The sequence below is a fragment of the Penicillium robsamsonii genome, assembly GCF_028829455.1.
Source record: "Penicillium robsamsonii strain IBT 29466 chromosome Unknown utg000001l_segment0_segment0, whole genome shotgun sequence".
Taxonomy (NCBI): domain Eukaryota; kingdom Fungi; phylum Ascomycota; class Eurotiomycetes; order Eurotiales; family Aspergillaceae; genus Penicillium; species Penicillium robsamsonii.
In genome coordinates, this window is record NW_026643219.1 from 6,088,343 (window position 1) to 6,110,056 (window position 21,714).

Sequence of the window (21,714 nt, forward strand, 5' to 3'; positions counted from 1 at the left end):
ATAACATATCACCAACAATGAATGGTAAAGAGACTCTGCTCTGCCTACCATCTCTACACGCCATTCTTCGTCTCGCCGGTAGTCCAATCCCACCAAGTGTTAACAGGGTCGATTTTGTTCCCACACATGAACTGAAATAACTTGGCATTGCCATCCTTGAAGTTGGCCGCCTTGTAGAAGTCCGCCGTCTTGACCGGATCGTTTTCACAGATCGGTCCGCACCAGCTTGGATGATGGCCCCACCCATACGTACGAAGGATGGACGACTTCAGGCTATATTTCCAGTCGGGGCTTGTAGTTTGACCGATGTCACACACGGGAATGGTCCAGAGACCTTCCATGTTCACACCTTCGTCGTGAATTTTAGTGCTATCAGCGAACAGCTCGGCCGCGCGATTGGTAAAGGTCTCCGGGGTATAGTTGTTTCCAGCAGCTCGGAAGGACTTGAGAGAGGACTTGATGGCGTCCTAGGTAAGAGAAAAGGTTAGTATGGAATGTGTACATGTGTCGAGCTCACATACCTGTGGCTTAAGATTCTTCCAAAATGAACCGGAGCCGCCCTCTGCCTCGTACCGAGGATTGGGGCCCATGCGATCGGATCCCCAGGGCCGAGAAATCCATCCTCTCGGGGCATCCCCCGCAATGCCGGCCTGTTTCTGCCAGAAGTATAGGTACCAGGCCTTGCCATTCTCGTCGCAGATATAATTGTCGTCGGGTGCGGATATACCTGAGCCGATGCCCTGGCCGTCGCCGCAGGCGCCACCGCCAAGAATGAACACACGCTGCATGCGCCACAGAGAGTTGATCATCATCGACTGCATCACATTGATCATCACATCCTTAGCTCCGTTCTTCTGCAGTCCTTGGTAGTGGACCCAGGATCCGCCCTTGAGGTACGTGCGAACATCAGCGCTAGAACTTCCGTAGCCATTGCCGTACATCAGCTCGTTGTTCATGTTAATAAATGAGCCAGAGATAGATCTCACTGCCTCCGCCATCATATGGCCGAGGTTAGCCTGTGTGACATCGCTCGAGTCTCTACATAGGAGGTTAGTAATAGCAATAGTCAGAGATCTCTGTCAAAGATCTCCCTCAGATAGGGAGGGACTTACGCCGAAGAAAGAGCATTACCGGCTGCATTCACTCCACCGGTAACCATGGCTGAGCCTGCTCCCAGGATGCCGGGGACAGCAGCTGCCACAGCTGCCGCGAGAGCAGGCGCAGCAAAAGCACCGGCAACCACGGCAACCACAGCGGAGAGTACGTTCAGAAGCTGCTTCAGGATCGTTGGATCCCAGTTATTCTCGTCATACCAAAAGTTATTCACGATCTCATCGTTATCCATGGCCGCGACAATGGCAGGGATATTGAACGACTCGTCCAGACCGACGAAGAAGCCGTGTAGGTTGTTGAGCGACTGCAGCACATAGTACGCCTCTTCGGTGTTGTTGCCGAGAGAGTTGAGCTGGGCATTGCCACAAACTGGAATATCGCAGTTGCCGTCGTTGCCGTTGTTCTGGCACGACCAGCCGGGCTGGCCCAGTGCGTACTGGCCAAAAGCATTGGCAAACCCGTTTGTCGTCCGGTTGTTGGCGTTCACAGTCCACCATTGATCAAGCCAGGCGTCTGTATTTGCCTGGTTCCATTTCTCAATGCTAGGGTTCGCCGTGTACTTTGCGATTGGGCCACAGGCTTCCTCTTCTCTTTTGTAGTAGGATGGGCCATGGGGGACGGCGGCTGCTTGGAGGACAACCGCTGCCCATGCGCCCATGGAAAGCAAACGAGGCGTAAAAATCATGTCACTGGGCCACACTGAGATTGTAGCTCTGATACGTTCCGATATTAATGATGAGTCTTCTAGACATTTCCGAAGTATATATATCTCTTTCCAATTGCCGCTATCAACAATCAGGAAAGTGGATTTGGTATACGGTTGACAATATCCTCTTTCTTTTGTAGTCTGCGTGCAATCTTTGGGGGAAATAGCATTATCCAGAAGAGCACAAGGTGCAAGAATGAGCGAGAAACTGTGCCAATCATATCCTTTCCTAAAGTAGCTTAGCATATGGATATAGAGTGCTGTCTCACAATATCACCCTTCACTCTATGTTCTCCATGGTCCCTAGTTCCTGTCAGATTATTTCGAATCGGGGGAGTCCTGGGTAGTGGTCGTTTATCGCTATAGTAGTCAATCTATCTAAACTACAAACTTAGCCAGGCTTCGAGGTATTAATCCAAGGATTCGTAACATTGTTTAGAGCATATCAAAGCACCAAACCACGGCAAATTATTTTTGAGAGAATCCGGTTAAACAAATTTCAGGGTGGTGTCTTCGTTGGTACCGATTCAGCCCAATTCTATCTACGCTAACTTCATAATGTTCCGCGGTGGAGGATGTATTTTGCAGCGGTTTTCAGGGCTCGGCATGAATCAGCCGATTGGCCCATTAGATCTAAATAAATACCTCCAATATATAAGAAAAAATCGGGGGCCAAAAAGCACATAAGGTCAGAAAGGCGACAGTGGGATGAATGTTCTTCTTGCCGGTCCGAGTCCTGATTGGAATAAGGGGTGCATTTACTGTCGAGGCTTTGAGCAGAGATAGATGAACATGGAAGAATAAAACTTCCCCATATTCGTCTTGTCTAAAGAAATACACACCAACTGAAATCTCTGCAAGCATCCCAACTGTGGTTTTAGCCTCCAGATGTTATGGTCTGCTAATCTCTTATTTAGAGCCAATCTATGTCCTATTTGACATTAGGTATGATAATAGGTAGACATTAGCATATTGCTCCTATGTGACTGGCTAGTTAAACTCCGCAAACGGGTCGAACCCGTAGTAAGCGCGGCCTTAAAAAAACTCCAAACCCTAACCCAACCGAAAAAAAACCCATACGAGTTTCCTAATTAGGTTATGCCAAGCGGGTTCATATAATTAAATTTTATATAGATTCCAATGAGTGTTGACAGTGTCAAGGGTTGATCTATGGTCCAAAATCAGAAAAGAAACCGCTCATCAAGGAAGCCATCGTGCACCAGCCGTGTTGCGTGTGCACACATTTATGCATACTCCATGATCCCGATGTCATGTGGACTTGTAGAAAGTAGGATTCAGTCGGTGCCCCCACCGCTCCGTAGAAAGTCACATCTTCTGTAACTATTTCGTAAAGCTGCTTCGAAGGACTATCGATATGTTCAACATAGAATAGCTCGTATCAAAGGCGACTACGATGTGGTCGTTGCTGTGACCGTCTTACCTTTGAGTCGTAGTAAAGGGAAAAAGAAGGAGGTCCTGGAGTAAATATATGATCAGCGTGTGGTTAATGATCATCGAAGTATGCGACTATGAAATATTATGTAGTATCTTATGAGACCCATTCATCCCTACCTTTGCGTGTGGTTGGAAACGGATGCAAAGAAAACATTGATTGTTATTTAGCTAGACAGATTTGTAAATAGACAATAGGCAAGGATCATTATCCATACGATTTGAATCGACTTTGCCAATATATATCACGACAACAGGACTTCCAATGCTCCTGACAATAGCAAAACCTAGTCCTTTGAGCGAAACGAGATCACGGGTGTCAGTAAAATATATTCGATACAAAATATCTATAAACTATTTTATGAATGCAGGAACCAGGAACAAATTTGTCTATCGGGCAGAAACTTCCAAAAGCTAACGTCTCTTATTCCTTCTTTTTCGAAGACGATTTGGGAATCTTTCGTGTCCGTCGACGTAGCATCTCCACTCGTTCTTCCATGGTCCAGTTGACTTGATCACCGATGGGGATCAGGCATTTAGCCAGATATTCGTAGTTCTTCCGAAGTAAGTTCACAGTGATGAAAATATAATCGACATTTCGGAAGACGAGGGCATTTCCTTTGGCATAGGTATCCTTTTGCTTGAGGAAAGCGACAGGGTGATCTCTCCAGTGGCGGCGCGGGTTCAGGTGGTGAGAAGTGTGGTAGCCATCATTGAAAGAGAATCGGTTACTCTGGTATTTGTCAGTCTTAGTTCGACATGTTAACCAGGCTGATGGAAACTCACCGGAACATCAATCAGTGTGATGCTGGACAGATAATCCGAATCAGGGTCGGCTGGATCCACCAAAGCATGTTGGCCCCAGTTGCCGACCATCAAGCCCACGCGCATGACGGTGAGCGGGAGAATGAACACAAACATGGTGGCGCGGGTGTTGACGTAGTTGTAGAGCATATAAATGGCAACGTAGTTACCCACCTCCCAGAAAGCGCATTTGAGGGCATACTTGAACTGCCCCTTTCTCCAGAAGTACATCGGGAGTTCCAGCCAAATGAAAAAGAAGAAGCGGCCCACATATGTCAGGAAGTCGGGGATGCTGTCGCGGTCGTAGTGCATTGTTGTGCTCAGATCGTCCCCACCATTACCCTCGACGTGGTGGTGCTTGATGTGGTGGTAGTAGTAAGAGTTCCATGTATGTCCGTGCATTGGGTCCAGTAGGTATGGGAAAAGCATATCAAACAGATATAATGATGAGTTCAGGACTCCATTTTGGTGGATGTGCTGGTGCTTCATCAGCGTGAAAGCACCGCAATAAAACCCTGACATGAGCCAGTGCAGAGCACCGTGGAGGTAAGAGAATCTGTAATATAGGAATGCAGCACTTGGGACAATAGTGGTGAAGTAAAGTATAAGATGCGTTACCATGACCACGTCGGTCTGGTATCGCACGATGCCCTTGGCCCAGTTGATGTATGGCGTGAGCACGTACTTCTGGATGGGCGCGGGTAGCTTGGCCCGCAGCAGCGGGGTATCCCAGAACTGGGAGATTGTGGGATCAAATTCTACATGAGAAGGATCATTGAGGTTGTGAAGCCTTTGGATTGTTTCTTCGGTGCTCAGCTTGTCCAATGGCTGTGCACTTGTTTTGCCTGCATGTTTGTTAGTTTGGGTATTTGATCGACAATGCAGGTGTATTACCACTTGAACTGGGTTGAGGCTCAACAATGGCATCAATCACCAGTCGATCTTGATAGGTGAGCTGGGGATCTGTGTATGTAGAGGGATCCATGACGTCTTAGTACGGCAGATGCTAATCTTGTTAATCCTGTCAAATGGAATCCAACGGGCGCGCACTAACCCGTGTCCAGGGAGCTGATTGTTGATTATAAAGAGCTTCTAAGATGATTTCTGGGATTTCCGAGCTTATAAAGATAATAGATGTCTAGCACCCTAGACAAGGTCTCCAATAAGATAACGCGTCAGGGGCGCGAAGAGATTTCGGTCGCTCAACTGTGGGTCCTGGAATCGTCGAGTTATGTGAAGTGTCAAAACAGCATTTTGAATGTTTCTAGCACTTGATCTAGTATTTTCAATTACAGCTTAAGCTATCCGTCGCCATCCGAGAGTAGTTGAAGGGCTCGCTGTCCATAAATTATTGCGTGTGTAGAGTTCCAATCTGGTTCAGGGGCTCTGCGGGAGACATTTCCCCTGAACATCCCAACTTAACGATTTATGGCGGAAATAGCTGTCCAATTATTCAAGCTATGTAGGAGGATAGAGATGGGTTTATAGATAGTAATTTTCCAGTTTTAGTGAGGATTACGATAATTTACATCTTGCCCCTGGCGGAAGATCGTCACTAAGACAAATAAGCAGCCCAATACTCTCGAAGATCACAGCGGCTTTGTATGGACATGTAATAATACAAGACCGGTGAATGATATCCGTAAGAATGGTATAGAAAACCCGAAGCTGGGACATTCTATCATTTTTAGATGTTGCCGGTGGACTCTTGATGATCATTGAGAGTTGACATATATTCTAAGGCGACGTGATCATGTCTTCATTGCAAGTCTTGCAAGTGGAAATGTATGTACAGTCCATCAAGCCCCATCCCGCACTGCAATGGTAATTATCTGGTATATCCGTCATAATCACCATACTTTCATTGTAGGTGAGGAACTCCTGCTCGTCGATATCGTTTTTAGTGGATCATGTGGTTAGGGATTGAAAAAGAATCTCTTTGTTTCCAAAATGGAAGGCGCTGGGCGTTACTGGAGATAAAACATGATAAATGGATACGGAAAAGCGTTGTTCTGTTGGAGAGTATGGGTAATTCGGTAATCAAACTGTCACTTTGTTATCAAGGGCATCACACATGGACTGTAAGGATGAAAGATGAAAGAGAAGACAAACAAAGGGGCATCTAGCCTTAATTGCCAAGATTTGCCAAGACAGTAACATTGTTGGCGAAGAGCAGTGACTCCCTTCGATTATTTTCCATACAGAACTTCAAAGACCCTGGTATACAATACCTTGTCTAAACTTAGCAGGCCACTGCACTGTAGGGGTCGACCCGAGAACCTGACCGGCTCTGTCCAGAGCGCTGATGAAGAAATATCGACACGTCGGGCTGGTAGGAACATATATCTCAGTCTCAAAGCCATCTTTCAGAAATGTCCCCAAGAAAACTGATTCTCCCCAGGCAGCCTCAATATCGATTCCGCTCAAAGACCACATAAACACTTCTGTGGCTCCATTCCAACTCACATACACCCGTCCACCGTCCACAGCAATGTTAGGCATGCCCTGAGGATGACCAACCCAGGGACTCTTCGAGATCCGGTAGGTACGGATTTCGCCGCTGTTGAAGAATGTCTCGGGGCCCAGATGAACGTTGCAAAGCAGAGATCCATTCGAGGCGTATTCAGCCCAGTTCGCATTCGGACCAAAACCTAGAACCACATTGCCGCTATCCAAGACCTGCATCGATCCACTGTTGTCCGTGAGAACACTGTTCGGACTGATGTATTCATGCTGCAACTGCACAGTCATCTTCTCTATATCCAGGACCAGTGTCAAACCCCGGGTTGGACCTGTCACTGGACGACCAGGACAGTTCCCGTTATCGAAAATGGAAACAATCTGGCCATCTTTGTGGAACCGGGCATGGTGCTGACCATTGAAGGCTGTTGCGGCGCCACCGGAAAGGTCTTTGAACATATTTGCTTTTCCTCCTAGCTTCCAGATCACAGCGCCTGTTTGACCATCCACGTAGGCAATGGAGCTCATCATTCGACAGGAGATGAGGTAATTGCCGAGATCGTCTTTTTCGATGCTGTTGACATGGAACAAATCAGGAGCGGTTTTTTCGGTTTTACCATCACCCGGTTGGAGATGATAGTACTCCTCAAAGCTATAATGGTCTGAAGCTCGCCATTCAAATAGTACCTCTCCGGTCTGGACTTCGATCTCCTGAAACCCTGCATCCAGAATGAAATCGACTCCCAGTGGTGCTTCGAAGGTTGTTTGGTTTACCGCGAAGACACCATTGATAACTAGAAGTGCAGTCCCTGAGGAACTCAGGGTTAACTCATGCGCATCAAGCTGCCAACCGTTGCCTGAACGGATTTGATAAGCTTCCTCGTAGCGGGAGTTTATCTAAAGGAAATTAGAACCTTTCTCATTACAATGTCGCCAATCGAAAACTTACTAATGCGTAATAGCTTGAATCTTCAGATAGGGAGACAATATAGTCCTCTCCTTGAAAATATTGTATGTCTGCTGTGACATACCCGGTAGTATGCCAAACGAGATAACCTTTTGTATCGAGGAGCATCACTCCCGGAATGTTCACCTGCTTTCCCCAGTATGGCACAACAGTGTAAATGCTCTCATTGTAACACTGTGAGTTTTCCTCAAGAACGTTCAGGATAGGTCCAATAGCATTGCTGGAGTGGTACAGCTGGTGAGGCCATCGGTCGAACGCACCAATATCATATGGTCGCGATCGATATAGGGGAGGGATGTCAGCCAGCGACTCGTAGGTCAGCAAGAACAGCGCCACAAGTTTTAAAAACATGGTTGGACATCTCAGAGTACTGCAGGGCTGAAGTAAAACATGGCCGTAGAGATATGACCTGTAGCCGATGTCGGGGGTTTATCCCAGCCTCCGCGCCAAGTAGATGTGCGCAGGTGAAACCTTAGGGAAGTCTTGGTGCGTTTGTTTTGGTGGGGCGGCACGTTCTGTTTATGATTAAGTTTACTTCTTATTATTGTCGTAGTACGGAGAAGCTTGTGCTATGCTAAGAGGGCTTCTTGTAGGTTGTAGGGCTTACCGGTTATCTCGTGGAGCTATTGTTCACAATTCTAATCTTTGAAGTATTGCTTCGCCTAACTTATGGGTCGACAGAGCGTTAGCTGCATTGGACGAAAATATCGTTCATATGCCTTATCAAGAATGCTTTTCGTAGGAGTAGAGAAGACATAGGTTTAGATGGAATTCTTACATATTAAGTTAGGGGGCCTTATATACGGATATGTGAGCTAGAGACGCGAGACAACTTTGAACGGACTAATAACTGTCAGGTTTTAGGTCAAATGGTTTTAGTCAGAGGAAGGCGGACCAGGAAGTTGCCTGTATTATTGTACATTGTAGGTCCACAAGCATGCCTAGGCACAATCTTGTTTCAGAATGCTAACACTACGTAGGACGGAGAACTACCGAGTTGATTGTGATCTGTCCGATGCAATTAATTTGATCACTGCAGGGTCGCACCACATGTGCAGCTTCAAACAGATTAATGACGTTATCCCTGTAGCGTCAACAAGATCGGATTTCTTGGCTATAGAACAGACCTTGGTTGGGACTGCACATCACGATCTCGCGTGGAGTTGACCCCAGTATAGGGGCTGAATATTAGACCACAATAAACCATAATAGCCTCACATGATCTTAACAATGCACAAGTTTAATTGGGGTCTAAAAAAAGAGCTAGCGTCCGATAGGGTAATGTAAGAGCCAACACGTTTATGTAGTGAGCTATCTTCAGTTCATCTCAAAATAAGCTATGATACCATAGCCTTGGTATTGTGGAACTAGTTTATTAACCTTTCAATAGTTGTCGATATTACTTTTGATCTCATACCATGAAATTGGGATTTACAGGAGTAACCTTAGAAAACACTGAGATATGCAGTGCGATTGTACCCTTACATCGTAGAGTTCTAACGAAGGCAACTTGCGGACTGGGGAACGTTTCAAACTCCAATCAATTCGAAGCTATCAGAAGCCTACAGTAAATCCCCTCTTTGTCTCAGCCCACGATGTTTTGCGATCATATGATATGTTGTTATTCTTTTGTTACCACTTTACCAAATGGAATTTCAAGAAAACAAAAGATGTCTCAGCCTTAAAATTACAATTGACAGCGATGAACATCCTAATTTTCATAGATGCCCAAAGATAAATAGAAAAATGTCTCACATCCCCGCCGCCAATTCTCTAGTTCTTAGTAGTTCGTGGCAACCCCGACACTAAGTCTAGATGAAGTAAGATTTTCGCCACCCCATCACATCACTGGTTCAGACCCAGTTTTAGCAGGTCTCTTGACATCATGACCTTCAGCAATTAGTGCAATATCAGATATTGACGGGGTTAACCGTGTCTTGGTGCATGTTTCTTTCCCCGGGTCATTCACAATGTAAACCTCCGACTGGAGGGGCTATGCAGAAATGGGGTTGTCAATTCTCTAAATGGCAAGTAATCAGAAAATCTCTTGTAAAAGATATGTTATAGGATGTGTATCTCCACAGGCTAGAAATCCCCTCGAAAAGGACCCGTGCATATAAATATTGTTAGTTTCCCTCCTGACTTTTCCCCTTTCAACATTGGAACTCGGAAACCCAGCCTCCAACCTCTTAACCTTCAACTGTTAACCTGCAACCTCCGACTTCCAATATTTAAACCCTCCACCTCACCCAAAACATCAAACTTCAAGATGAACTTCCTCACTTCCCTTCTCTTGCTGGCTACCACTGTCATCGCAGCTCCTGTCGATACTGCCAAGGAGTCAAAGCGCTTCCACCTTAAGTCTACCGGCGCCACCAATGCGAACCACAACAACCTATATGTCTATGCCTACCACACGGGCGCAGGTCTCAATGACGCAGTTCTCACCAAGGATGTTGGCACGGCCAGTCCTATCTATCTGAATGGCACAAACGCACTTTTCGATTTGAAGTCTGAATTCCCTTGGGGAATGATCGCCACTGGGGATACCAACTATGCTTGTCAGTATCGCCACATATCTTGGAAAAGGTCTCCGGTCTTACGTTACAATATGAACTAACTCACATTTTCCTTCACTTTAGCTTGGGAACCTATTGTTATCAACGCTGGCAGCGAGGGCAGCGAAGGATACTCCATCAAGGGCAACAACTTCCAATGGTCGGAACAGAACGGCTTCGGAGGCTGGCTCGGTAAGAATTTCGTCTTTGTTCTTTCACCTTCATTTTGAGACCATGACATTAACATCTCCAAAACAGTCTGTGATTGGTTCCACAATGCGCCCCAGCTATTCTACCTAAACCGCTTCTACGAAGCCACCATCCCCTCCTCCTGCTCCAGGGTCCAATTAAAGACCGAATACATCTAATAAATATTTCCCACGGTCGCTTGGGGTGATATGGTCCCTATTAATGGCATTCAATGACGGTCAGGAGGACCTAATGTTTACTAGTTAATGCTGCGTTTTCAGCGAATAATGAATATGAAATGCTTGCTTTCTTGCTATGTACATTCTGCTAGTTCAAGACGGGGATATCAAAAAAATAAAAAAACACACTAGCAGGAGAAAAGATCGTAGAGCCGATCAACCGCGTGACATCATGTTTCAACGTAAAGCGTTTCCCTTTTCATCGTCGCGCCCGGTCACGAAGCCGCAATTCCAGCGCTAGGAGCACTCTCATAATAGCGCTTGTCCATTCCAGCCTGCAATCGCGCTTCTTCGTTAAATGGTCCCCGGATCGGACCCTTGAAATGCTTTTGCACATTAGACCGGAAGACATGAACAGGATCAGTCCCCTCCTGTGCACAGATCCACGTCAACCATCGATGACCTGTAGTAACATGCGTGATCTCGTCGTTGTGAATGACCTCCAGTACCTCCACGCTCTCACCATCATCAGCTTTGCGGAACTTCTCAATCGTCATGGGGTTGACATCCAGACCTCGTGCTTCATGCACCAGGGCGATAATACTGATTCTCGCCCGGAGGTCGTACGCGGTTTCGGTCGCCGATAGCCACAGGCTGTGGTGTACGGGGAGCGAACCAAATGCAGCTCCCATCTCCTCGAGTCTGGTACGGAGGAGGGAGAAGTGCTTAGCCTCGTCGTTCGCGACTTTCAGCCAGTCGTAGAAGAATGCGCGTGGAAGTTCCTGGGATGTCCCTTCTGTTTGGAACGTCGCAAAGCGGATGCAGATATCAATAGCCAGGTCGATGGCCCATAGTTCGATATTGGCTAGCGCATGGAGCATAGCGATGCGGCTCTTCAAGGTCCCGCCTCGTCCTGCCTTCGGCATCTGGCCCGGGTCAACAGTTTCCATTTTCTCGCGTGGTGGCTGGTCAGGCGGTGCGACAGTGCCCCTGCCAAGCGGCATGGGCGAATCGGATGCCTCTCTCGCAGTAAAAATGGAGAAAAGATGCGTAGCCAGCTCGATCTTGTGCTCTGGGTTAGCAGTATTGAGAACGTGGGCAGCCCAGTCACACAGTGTCGCGTCGTCGCCGAGATAAGTCGCCATTCCTGTGTCCTCTGGACTCGCAGAAACAGAAACAGTAGCAAGAGCAGCAGTGAGATCAGCAACGGCCTTTTTCGGAGATCGCGTGTGCTTGAGCTTGACTTTCTCACTAACAGGGTCGATACTATCAAGCCCAACACTGACTCCGTCCTCAACGGGGAAATCCATAGCAACGAACTCGCCACCCACGTCCACAGGGAATGTGCAAGCCTTGATACCGACGCTCGATTCGCCAGTCTCTACATTGAAATCGTACGCGTGCCACGGGCACGACACGACATACGCCGAGTCCTCGATGTCAACCGAGGAGTCGGCCATTGGGCCACCAGCATGTGGGCATTCTGCCTCCATGGCGTAGTATGACCAACCGTCATTGGTCTCGTTTGATTTTAAATTTGATTTGTCAATCGTCGGTAGCCGGAACAAGACGACTTTCTTGCCTGTGGTCAGGCGGACCACGTATCGCGCTTGCGTGAAGTCGGATATTTTTCCGCAGTTAATCCACATTTTGATTTGGCAAACGTCGCTTGAAGTCTGTTTGGCGTATTTCGACGGGTTTGAGGCTTTTCGCCTCGATTGATTTTAATAATCACGTGACAATGTGTTATGGCCCCACCTTTCGGTGGCATTTATACAGGAGAACTTATATAGTTAACTAGGGGATGTATGTTAATTTTTAGTCTAAGCTTGATCGCTATCTTCCTGGATACTCAATATATAATCTCCAGGCTGCATCCCTTGTCTTGTTATCCAAGGGGGAAAGCGACCTGTCCAATCCCACCCATTTTACCATTTTCATACTTCGGATTTTTAGGTAGAGAGATGAAAAATACAGAGTACATGGTACATACACTTGTATGAAAAAAGACATTCGCAAAGGCATCCGTGGTCGCCAGTCAGGTCTCTACCGTCAGCAGTTTTAGTGTAAATCATGTAATTAATATGTCATGGATACGAGAAATTCGACGGCTACTATACTGGTACATACATATAAGGTACCTGTAAAAAAGAAAACTGTATTTAATTAGGAACCACTACGAGGCTCTGTAGGGGCAGTGTGAAAAACTTAGCAGGCGTACAAAAAAAATCAACTTATATTAACCAATCATATAGCTCAGGGTTATAACACTGAGATTAATTGAAAAATGAGTAGCTAGAGAGCGGTGAAGGCACACTTGTTAAATGGGAGCATTTTAGCGAGTCATCAGGTTTGATATGCACTATGGCAAAGCTAAAGCTGTCACTCATGACCGGTGGCGCCTATAATAATTCCTTTTGAGGTCGAGACTGAAAAAAAAAACAGGCTAAGTGTTGAGCGGCAAACTACAGCGGAACTTTGGGCGCCTAGTTCCCCGAACAATAATGTGGGCCTCGCTTGCTGGTCTCAATGAATGTCAATTAATAGCGTCTGCGATCGGAAAAGTGCGTCGCGGATTTTCCCCTCAATTAAGAAGACTATTATTCAAGTTCCTATAATATCTAGGCTATTAGAGGCTATTCATATCAATTCACTTGGATTGACTTGAATAGCTTATGTACATAGTGTGCGTGGTTGAAAATTACGTGGTTTCATTGCTGGTATTTATTACGCCAGTGACGACTGCCTTCACAATTTACGAGCACCTGAGCATCTTCTGCGACAGGGGGATTTGAAAAGGTCGGAAATAATTCCTAGTGTTTACTCATCACTCTGCTCGTCTTTCGAGAGTTCACCTTTTCACATTTCAATTCACGTTTCAGTTTCAATACGCAGAGGCCTGCATGCACAAGTGACGATTTTTACTCTGCCTTAGGTGAGACGCGGCTAACCAAATCTCTACGGTTTAATAAGGACTAATGTTAGTTATCCACAGAACACTGCCTGAAAATGGAGGGTGGTCCCAACCATCCGATCAAATGGGGGACATATCGAGAGGGCGTCCAGTCTCAGCTTCAAAAATTCGAGTCCCTGCCACAGCATGGCCTCGCATTAATACAGTCCTACCAGGCCGTCATTGACAACGATGAGACTTTCACCCAGTACTTTTCAGACGAGCCACTCGAGAGTTACACAATCGAGTCACGGCTAAGGGAAACATTAGGTATTCGTTCTCCGTCTTCATCTGACACCGAGAATGGTCCCTCAATCAGCTGGGTCAACATTTTCCGACACGGCAGTTTTGAAAAGCAAAGTGATGGCTCCTACTATTGTTATGACCAAGGAAACCGCGTTCAGATCGATGAATCCCTACATAAAAGTATTTTACTCAATCGATGTTTCCTCCCGGCAAACTCTTACCTCTGGCCAAGTTCCGCCGACGCTGAACGAGAGTCGAAAATCACCCTGGCCATAGAGGCAGATATCTTGGAAGAAATCGACAAGAATATCAAATGTCCGTATTTCCCAAAATTTCTGACACAGGCAGGTCGCAGGGGACATACTAATGAAAACAGATGTGGAGAAACTGAAGCGACTTCAGCTGTCACTGAAGAAACGCCGAAGTAAGCTTCAAGGTATTCGAGTCCCACTGAAAAGGTCTCGTACACCGCAGACCTCTGGATCACAGTATCCTACCCCAAACGAGTCACGTCGTCCCACGGTATCTGTTGAGACGCACGATATCCGTGCACGCAGTTCATCCGAAAGCTCGGGTGTCTCAAGCGGATCCGACATCCCCTTCACTGCCCCCGGCGATATCTCGCAGCAGATATGTCATGACACTGAGGATTATGGCAATGAAACGGTTGACGAGGATCCAAGCCAACAAGAGAATTGGAAACTCATCGCCAAAAGCAACCAGAAACCATATGATAATGAAACGGGAGTTTCGGTGTCTGGACTTCTCAGCACCAGAAGGCCCGAGGTCATACAATGCCAGGATGATACACAGAAGTCCCAGCACTCCCAACGAGACGTGTCAGCGAAATACCAGCTCCATGGCAATGAGGACCTAATGCGACCGTCTTCAAAAAAGCAAAAGACCGAGACTACCTCATCACCAACAGAAATCGAGACCATCGACCTTAGCGAAGAATTGCCAATGTGGAACGAAAAGGTCGATACGCCCAATAAACCACAACCCAAATCTTCCTCTGCAGGAAAGCGACGGAAAGGACAAAAGCGAACACGGAACAACTTCACCGACTACGAGAAGGAGCACGCTCCAGCTTGGTTTAAGAGCCAAGTAGACGCAGGAAAGCTACCGGGCGATGTTGAGAAGGCCTACGTTGAAAAGTTCGGTGTCTTCCACCGCTGGCTCACTCTGAAACTTTGGATCGACAGGCTGGACGAAAGGGCCTCCAAAGCAGAGCACCCAAGCAAAATCGTGGTATTGAAAGTACAACTCCCGTTGCATCTTCGTTTGGCCTTCTTGAATGACAATCCCTCCTAGCCGATTCGGTCGCTCCCAACCAGCCGAGAAATGCCAGCAGCAACTATCCCCAACCCCAACCATGCCGCCGCACCGTCCTATGTATCCCCATACCCCTTGTACCGGCCCTCTCAGCAGCCTCCGGGCTCATCCATCGCTTAAAATCTACACCGGCCATCCCAATCGGCTGAACCACCGATTAAGAGTAGCCTTCCGAAGCTGTACTGATAGGTGGGCCTGGATGTCAGATATTGCAGGTCATTTCACAACTGACGTAACTTTGAACACATTTTTAATGCTTAAAAGGTGTTCTCACAGTATGTTCCTTTTCATATCACTACAGACATCTCACTAATCTATCTTCTCATAGAGAGGTTTTCCTTTGTCGGGAAGTTTCTCTTTTGCTTGTCTCTGCAGATTTTAAGTGCAACTGGTCAAACACTTATCTTCATATCACCCATTCCATCTGACATTTACATACCTTCTAATAATACCGTTTAAGAGCATTCATTCACTGTTAGTGTTTTATTTTGTCATTACTTAAGAGGCAAGAGAAATTCATCCAATTAAGCGAACTAACCAGCGACCTGATGCCATAGGAATGCGGTATTGTCGTAACGTTATTTTATACTGCCCACAAATGCGTTTGTAGCAAGACAAATGCTTTTTCTTTAATTATTGCATTCCAATATTTGTAAACGTTGGCCCACTTAGTCAGATTATCGGAAAGTAGGAGATAATCCGACTGAGGTTTTTCAGAGGCAAAGATGACGTTTCGCAGTTCTCGATGAGAAATCCGACCTCGGGAGTATCTGAGTGATGACTGAGAGATTGGAAGCACCTACGGTAGGCATTAAGGCCATTTATGTGTGCGGTGGGGGACTCATGGGAACTATGGTTCTCTCTTGTCTTCGTTCCTCTCGTCCGCTCCGCTCCGCTCCGCTCCGCTCTGCTGGGCAACATAACCGTCTTTCTCTCCATCCTCACCATTTTAGACATTGTCTAGTACTTGTACCACCTTAGCTACGCTCTCTTTAAGTAAGTTCCTACGTTCCTACGGACTTGAAGTTAATGAACAACTAAATGAAAGATGTGATAATGATAGCTCTGGGGAAGTGGTGATCCTGTGTAGCCGTCGCGCCCCGGGTGGGGCTGGTATGTAGTGAGACTTTACGACGAGCATTTCCAACTAAAATATAAGTGACGCCGGAAATGACCACTTTTGAGGCCAGAAACGGCTGCCTTTCCACCTGTAACCTTAGAAGCATAGCCCTCCCTATTTACATTGGACGCATGTCATCACCTGACTGGTGGACTTATGATAACCTCCAAATTACTTAATAAATATGGGTAGTGCGGTGTTAACGGACGGTGTTGTGCCAGGTGCTGTGCCAGGTGCTGTGCCACCCTTTTGCTCTTTCTTTTCTAAATTACTTACATATTCAAACCCAATGCGCATAAGGTGACAATAGAGGTCAAATAAAGCAGAACCCTGTCTCACCCATAGTAACAGACCTTGCCCCTATATACGCAGTATCCCTAGGATCTTCTCATTCCACTCAGGGTCCCTCCCTATCTCCTTCATCAAAAGGTCATATCGATACAACAGTTCAAAGCACATCTTCAGATACTCCTTCATGTCCCTCCTCTCATTATCACTTTCAAGGCTCAGTGGGTCCCACGATGGGATCTCAGAACGATCAGAAATGCCCTTCGCATTCCAAAACAACCGATGTGGTATATTCTGAGCTGGAAAATCAAAGTCGCCCAATCCCCAACCAATAAACTTTCTGAACGGCTGCGTCTCTGTCAGATAACCTGTATCATTCACAGATCCTGGTTTCGCACTGGCTTTGACAGAAGCAGCGATATTCAGCAGCATGTAAATTTCCAGAGCCACGTCAGCAACATGCGTCACACCGAAGCTGTGACCCCATCCTAGATTGATTAGATCTTCTAGTGGGACTTTCTTGTGGTTTGCAAGACGTAACAGAGCGAGTATCTCATTCGAGATAATGAGCATTTTTACTGCATCGGCTAGATACCCAGTAGAGGTGCCATAAGGGGCTTGGTTTATCCAATAGTCAACATCCTGGAACTCCTCACACAGTGGATTTGATACTGCGGAGTTAGTCTCGTGTGGTCCAAGCTGGTACTTCTCTTCGATGACGGGTAGAATAGACGAGTCATATAGAGGGCCAGATGTTGGCAGATCGTCAGGAGGTGGGTATTTGGCTCTCTCTGTGGTTGAGAACTCCTCAATGGTGGAAATAAGAGTCCGCGTGAAGTAGTTAAACTCGGCGGATTGACGATCAGCTAAGCTATCATGGATGACGAAATCATTTTTGCGTATGCATGGGTTGTCCTTTATGAAGGCGAAGTGTGATGACACTGTATTCCAGGGGATCTTATGATCTAGGTGCATGGTAAGCAAAAAGAACTATTCTCTTTACAAGCAAGCGACATGGCCTCTACGTTACGTGGCAGGGCAAGTGGGTTGAAACCTAAGGTTTCGCTTACCGATTACGTTACCCCTGGAGAACCAGAACACTTAGTCAGCGGTCAACGTGGAGGGTATACATCATGGCCATGAGAAGTATATACCAGGCAGTGCTCATCCCGCAGATGCTCCACGGGGCTATCGAGGTAGCGGCAAGCTCTCTCTCTCTCTCACCAGGCCATCTTTAATATGGCTGAGTGCGAGTAGGATACCCATTAGCTCGGCTGCATAGGCCGTATCCTGATCGAAAAGGATACTCACATGTCCGCTATTCACAAACGAAGATGTAAAATGAGACTGCAAAACCTGTAGGCTGGGTGCCCTAGTTGCCGAGACATAGTCTAGAAATAAATATCCAAGCGAGAACAAGACGGTCAGGCCTATCCCGTTTGTGTCGGTGTCAGTGATTCTGATGTCAGCCGGTTTGATGAAGTCGGGTCTGGGTGTTAGCAGGTTGCCGCTGTTATTCTCGGAGATCGTTGCCGTGTACTATGTAGTTGGGGTTTGTCTGATCCGCCCCCTACCCACGCTACCGCACCCTAACTATGGGCAGCGCTTGGTCACTTTGTCTGCAGAAGGGTCTATCCTCGTCGGAGGTGACATTACAATTTGCTAGCCAATTTCGGGGGGTTCCGGGAGCCGTCTCCAGGTCCACGCATACTAGTTAGGTGTGGGATTGGCCTCACTACATAATGTGGTGGGGAGCCTCTCTATAGCACTGGATACTGTGCAATGCTTAATGTAAAACTTAACGGCTCCCATTCTGGGACTAACCCAGCCCACTGCCTTTATTCGTTTCGAGCACAAGGAAAAGATGCACATTTATCATTTTGGTTCATTAGTATGGACGTAATGAATCTTTTTTTTATGGTAGCTTGCGTTCGACGTAAATGGGAAAGTAAGGTTTTAAGCTCAATATCAGTATACCACAGTGTATTCGTTTGAATGGCTCTCGCCTTTCTTTGCTCGGTTATCGTCCATTGTTCTCACCGTCACTTCTTCCAAGTTGTCTCCACCCCCGTCGGGATCCGAACATTCTTCCAGGAATCGGACTAGCACATATCCACGTCACGCCCCACGGCGTTCTGGATAAACTATGGGCGACCGCCGTCCCCTTGCCCGGGGACAGCACTTGGAAGGGGCCTCGGGAGTCTCGTCGGGTGAACCCAACATGACGCTTAGCCCATATACTGAACTGCAGCATGACCTCGGTGAGGCTTACAAGAAATACAAAGGGTATGCCGAGATCATTGCTAAAGGAGGCCCATTGGCCCCTCAATTCTACGACTCGATTTTCTGCTCTGAGGTAGAGAAGACAGCTGCTAGAAGCTTTGGCCAACCACGCCCACACATGGTTGGAGGCAATACCCAGAAGCCCATTGAGTGGACTGATGTTCTTCGTAAAATGCTCACTCCTGGGGATTTTCAACGCCAGCCAAATGGTATGTACCGGTGCTGCGTTCGAGGAAGCTTGATTGAGATTACCGAGGCCAATTACACTGAAATCCTCACTGGCGTCACTGATCGACTTTTGCAGCCATTGCAAAACTTGTCGAACGAACAGAAGGAAACTAGAGTTCGTCTTAAACTGGGTTCTGACCTGCACCAGACACACCACAACCTCGTCCAATGTAAGTCCATCCTCGTCTATGAACCGTTTGGCTTCTATAAGTCGTTTGGTTTCGAACTAATATTTTGTCTCCCTAGTTTCCAACGCAGTCCGGGCATCTCTTCAAGCCTTGAATCGACCCCCACCTATCCATGTTGCAAATCCCGGCTCCACTGGACATGAAGCTCAACCGCCTACCCCACTGTCAGCTCCACATAAGACTTATGACCGAAAGATGATCTACATTTCCGACTCTGAAGGCAACAACAATGGCAATAGCGGCAACTCCAACCCAGAAGCATCAGCATCGGCTCGGTCTAATCCTCCTGAGATTGTCAAAGCCGAACCGGCTGGAAGCAATAATCCTGGTATCGAAGAAGAACCGGTCGATTCCGGCCCATCGGACGTTCTTCCATCCATTGATTCAGCCACCGATACAAATGGTTATGTCCTGCCAGCTGACCTTTTGCAACGGGGTTTCGTTGATGCAGCCAGCGACTCAGATGATTATGTCCTCCCAACCGACGCCCTGGGCAGCGATTCCACTGGTTCGGTCAGCGACACGAGCTATCCTGTCTCGTCCACCGATATTTTCCAACGATGCCCCACTGATTATCTAAACGACATGGATGATGACGTCTCTTCTACTGACATTTCTCGACGTTTTTCTGCTAATTGGGCGAGCGATTCGAACAATGATACCCAGTCAATCGACCGTCGCAGAGGCAATACCATTGATTCAGCATGCGACACAAATGAGAATGCTGGCTTGATTGCATTCAACTTGTTGCGAGCGGCCGGTAATCGGATGAACAACAGGAATACCGATGCCGGATTGGTCGATAGCAGCACCACGTTCGCCATGAATAACCAAAACCATGTGGTTGAGAACACAGATGCCAATACCAGTACAAATGTCATCTCCAACGTCAATGCTAATGCCCAACCACCTGGCCTCATCTCCGAGGCTGTCTCGCAGTTAGTCCATCCGTGGCTGTTGAACATCAACAGTCCCGATAATGCAATCGACGTCGATGCACAATCTCATTCATCTGGATCCGACATCCCTTGGCAGATCAAAACCTCAGACGCGTCCCAGTCAACTGATACTTCTGCCGAGAATGAACATGAAGCAAGATCTCATAGCTCAAAAAGACTCCGAGGTGGATCCTTTTACAACGAGGAATGGAGCAAGACACACCCAGCTAGAAGATACTCTCGATTGGAAGAGGAAGAAGGCCCAGGATTTGTGAAACATCTGGTCAACAAAGGATCCACTACCACCGAAGTTGAAGAGGAATACGCCCAAATGTTCGGGGTTACCCGTACTGTGGGTGCTATCTTCAAGAAGTTCAAAATCAAAGGTGCTTGGGCGTTGTTGAAACCGCTCCGAGAGGCAAAGAAGCAGAAGACTATGGTACCGAGCCCCCATTACTCCACTCTTGTTGAGCAAACTTTACTAACAACTACTTATAGTCAACCTAGTCTTGCTATGATCGACACACATGCTCACCCTGTGGGGTTTGAGCCCGATGGACTGAGGATACAGACTGATGAGGTAGAAGGGGATTGGAGAGGAGGCATTAGAGAGGATGGACGGGTTAGGATGGTTGGTGGGAATTGGGGTTTCTAGTGCGCTATCTGGGAGGCAGTGGCCGATTATGACTTACGACTACTTTCATGATTTTGACGATATCATATTATTAGCAAGGCCAATCCAAGCATAACTTATCATACGAGTGTTCCATAATGGTATGTTCAGTGTAAGTGGAGAGAAACCGCCATAGAGACCGCCCAGTGTGTAGTTTGAATAAACCCCTGATATGCTCCCGTTGTCATAAGATTTTAATACATACATTGGACCCCACTATCGATATCGCCTCTAATTGTTCCATCGTGACACTCCATCTAATTTCTTATTATCCCACCCACGATCTTTCCAATCAAAGCCTTTTATCCATCCAATCTCTCACTTAGGTACTCCATTGGCCCTTTAGGGTTATCGCATGAACAGTTTTCCTCATAATGAAGCCCATTTACGCTCCCGCTTCTCGACTTACAGTGCTACCACTGCTGTGTCAAGGGAAGGTTAGTTGAGATGTCTGCAGAGAATTACCACTTCATCAAATTGAGATACCCACAACGCGTGATACAACAAGAAGAGGCTGCTGGAATAGTGGGAAAACAAGACGTCAGTCCTGTCAGTGCTGTCATGTATCGTGAGTTTACAACCATCCTTAGTAGGTTTGTGGGTCATATAAATGCCAATATAGATCATCAAACACAGACTCGTGCAACAACCCCCTACCCGCCCCGATTGACAAAACCCTAACCTCACTTGCATCAGATCTCTCACCTCATCCTGAGAAACGCACCACGGTGTCATGGAAAGGATATCAAGGGAAGCTCACAGGCCGCTCAAGAATTCCAAGCTGAACCGGGACGTCGTCGCTCCATCAGCCGACGGTCTGATTGCCAGCCCCATGGCAAGCAAGGTTTCTCTGGTTGGACCCCCATTTTAGTGTCACATAGCCCAGTTATATCAGCAGATGATCCAACCAAACCTGACTTCCCAACCCACATTGATGAGCGCAAGAAGCTTGGATGTGGCAGAACAGTCACAGTCCGACGCAAGTGGTTCTAGAAACACTGCCAAACATCCAGTTACCCCGGCTAAAGGATGTT

General features: G+C 47.1%; 8 protein-coding genes across 8 annotated transcripts; 3 read left to right on the forward strand and 5 right to left on the reverse strand.

Moving 5' to 3' along the window:
• Positions 1 to 53: 53 nt before the first annotated feature.
• N7447_002370 (uncharacterized protein) lies at positions 54 to 1,798 on the reverse strand (the record flags this gene model as incomplete). Its single annotated transcript, XM_057226645.1, has 3 exons — positions 54 to 467; positions 522 to 1,038; positions 1,113 to 1,798. The coding sequence occupies 3 exons, from the start codon at positions 1,796 to 1,798 to the stop codon at positions 54 to 56; spliced, it is 1,617 nt and encodes a 538-aa protein (XP_057090661.1).
• Positions 1,799 to 3,695: 1,897 nt separating this feature from the next.
• Positions 3,696 to 5,060, reverse strand: N7447_002371 (uncharacterized protein; the record flags this gene model as incomplete). Its single annotated transcript, XM_057226646.1, has 3 exons — positions 3,696 to 4,004; positions 4,058 to 4,920; positions 4,970 to 5,060. 3 exons carry the CDS (start codon positions 5,058 to 5,060, stop codon positions 3,696 to 3,698), a joined length of 1,263 nt encoding a protein of 420 aa, XP_057090662.1.
• A 1,223-nt stretch (positions 5,061 to 6,283) lies between these two features.
• N7447_002372 (uncharacterized protein) lies at positions 6,284 to 7,853 on the reverse strand (the record flags this gene model as incomplete). The annotated part of the gene is made up of 2 exons (XM_057226647.1): positions 6,284 to 7,432; positions 7,485 to 7,853. The coding sequence occupies 2 exons, from the start codon at positions 7,851 to 7,853 to the stop codon at positions 6,284 to 6,286; spliced, it is 1,518 nt and encodes a 505-aa protein (XP_057090663.1).
• Positions 7,854 to 9,771: 1,918 nt separating this feature from the next.
• On the forward strand, positions 9,772 to 10,428 carry N7447_002373 (uncharacterized protein; the record flags this gene model as incomplete). The annotated part of the gene is made up of 3 exons (XM_057226648.1): positions 9,772 to 10,063; positions 10,145 to 10,252; positions 10,319 to 10,428. 3 exons carry the CDS (start codon positions 9,772 to 9,774, stop codon positions 10,426 to 10,428), a joined length of 510 nt encoding a protein of 169 aa, XP_057090664.1.
• Positions 10,429 to 10,703: 275 nt separating this feature from the next.
• Positions 10,704 to 12,077, reverse strand: N7447_002374 (Rieske [2Fe-2S] domain protein; the record flags this gene model as incomplete). The annotated part of the gene is made up of 1 exon (XM_057226649.1): positions 10,704 to 12,077. The coding sequence occupies one exon, from the start codon at positions 12,075 to 12,077 to the stop codon at positions 10,704 to 10,706; it is 1,374 nt and encodes a 457-aa protein (XP_057090665.1).
• A 1,360-nt stretch (positions 12,078 to 13,437) lies between these two features.
• Positions 13,438 to 14,941, forward strand: N7447_002375 (uncharacterized protein; the record flags this gene model as incomplete). The annotated part of the gene is made up of 2 exons (XM_057226650.1): positions 13,438 to 13,942; positions 14,004 to 14,941. 2 exons carry the CDS (start codon positions 13,438 to 13,440, stop codon positions 14,939 to 14,941), a joined length of 1,443 nt encoding a protein of 480 aa, XP_057090666.1.
• A 1,501-nt stretch (positions 14,942 to 16,442) lies between these two features.
• N7447_002376 (uncharacterized protein) lies at positions 16,443 to 17,345 on the reverse strand (the record flags this gene model as incomplete). Its single annotated transcript, XM_057226651.1, has 1 exon — positions 16,443 to 17,345. The coding sequence occupies one exon, from the start codon at positions 17,343 to 17,345 to the stop codon at positions 16,443 to 16,445; it is 903 nt and encodes a 300-aa protein (XP_057090667.1).
• Positions 17,346 to 18,516: 1,171 nt separating this feature from the next.
• On the forward strand, positions 18,517 to 21,673 carry N7447_002377 (uncharacterized protein; the record flags this gene model as incomplete). The annotated part of the gene is made up of 5 exons (XM_057226652.1): positions 18,517 to 19,051; positions 19,521 to 19,582; positions 20,009 to 20,629; positions 21,092 to 21,277; positions 21,377 to 21,673. The coding sequence occupies 5 exons, from the start codon at positions 18,517 to 18,519 to the stop codon at positions 21,671 to 21,673; spliced, it is 1,701 nt and encodes a 566-aa protein (XP_057090668.1).
• Positions 21,674 to 21,714: the final 41 nt, after the last annotated feature.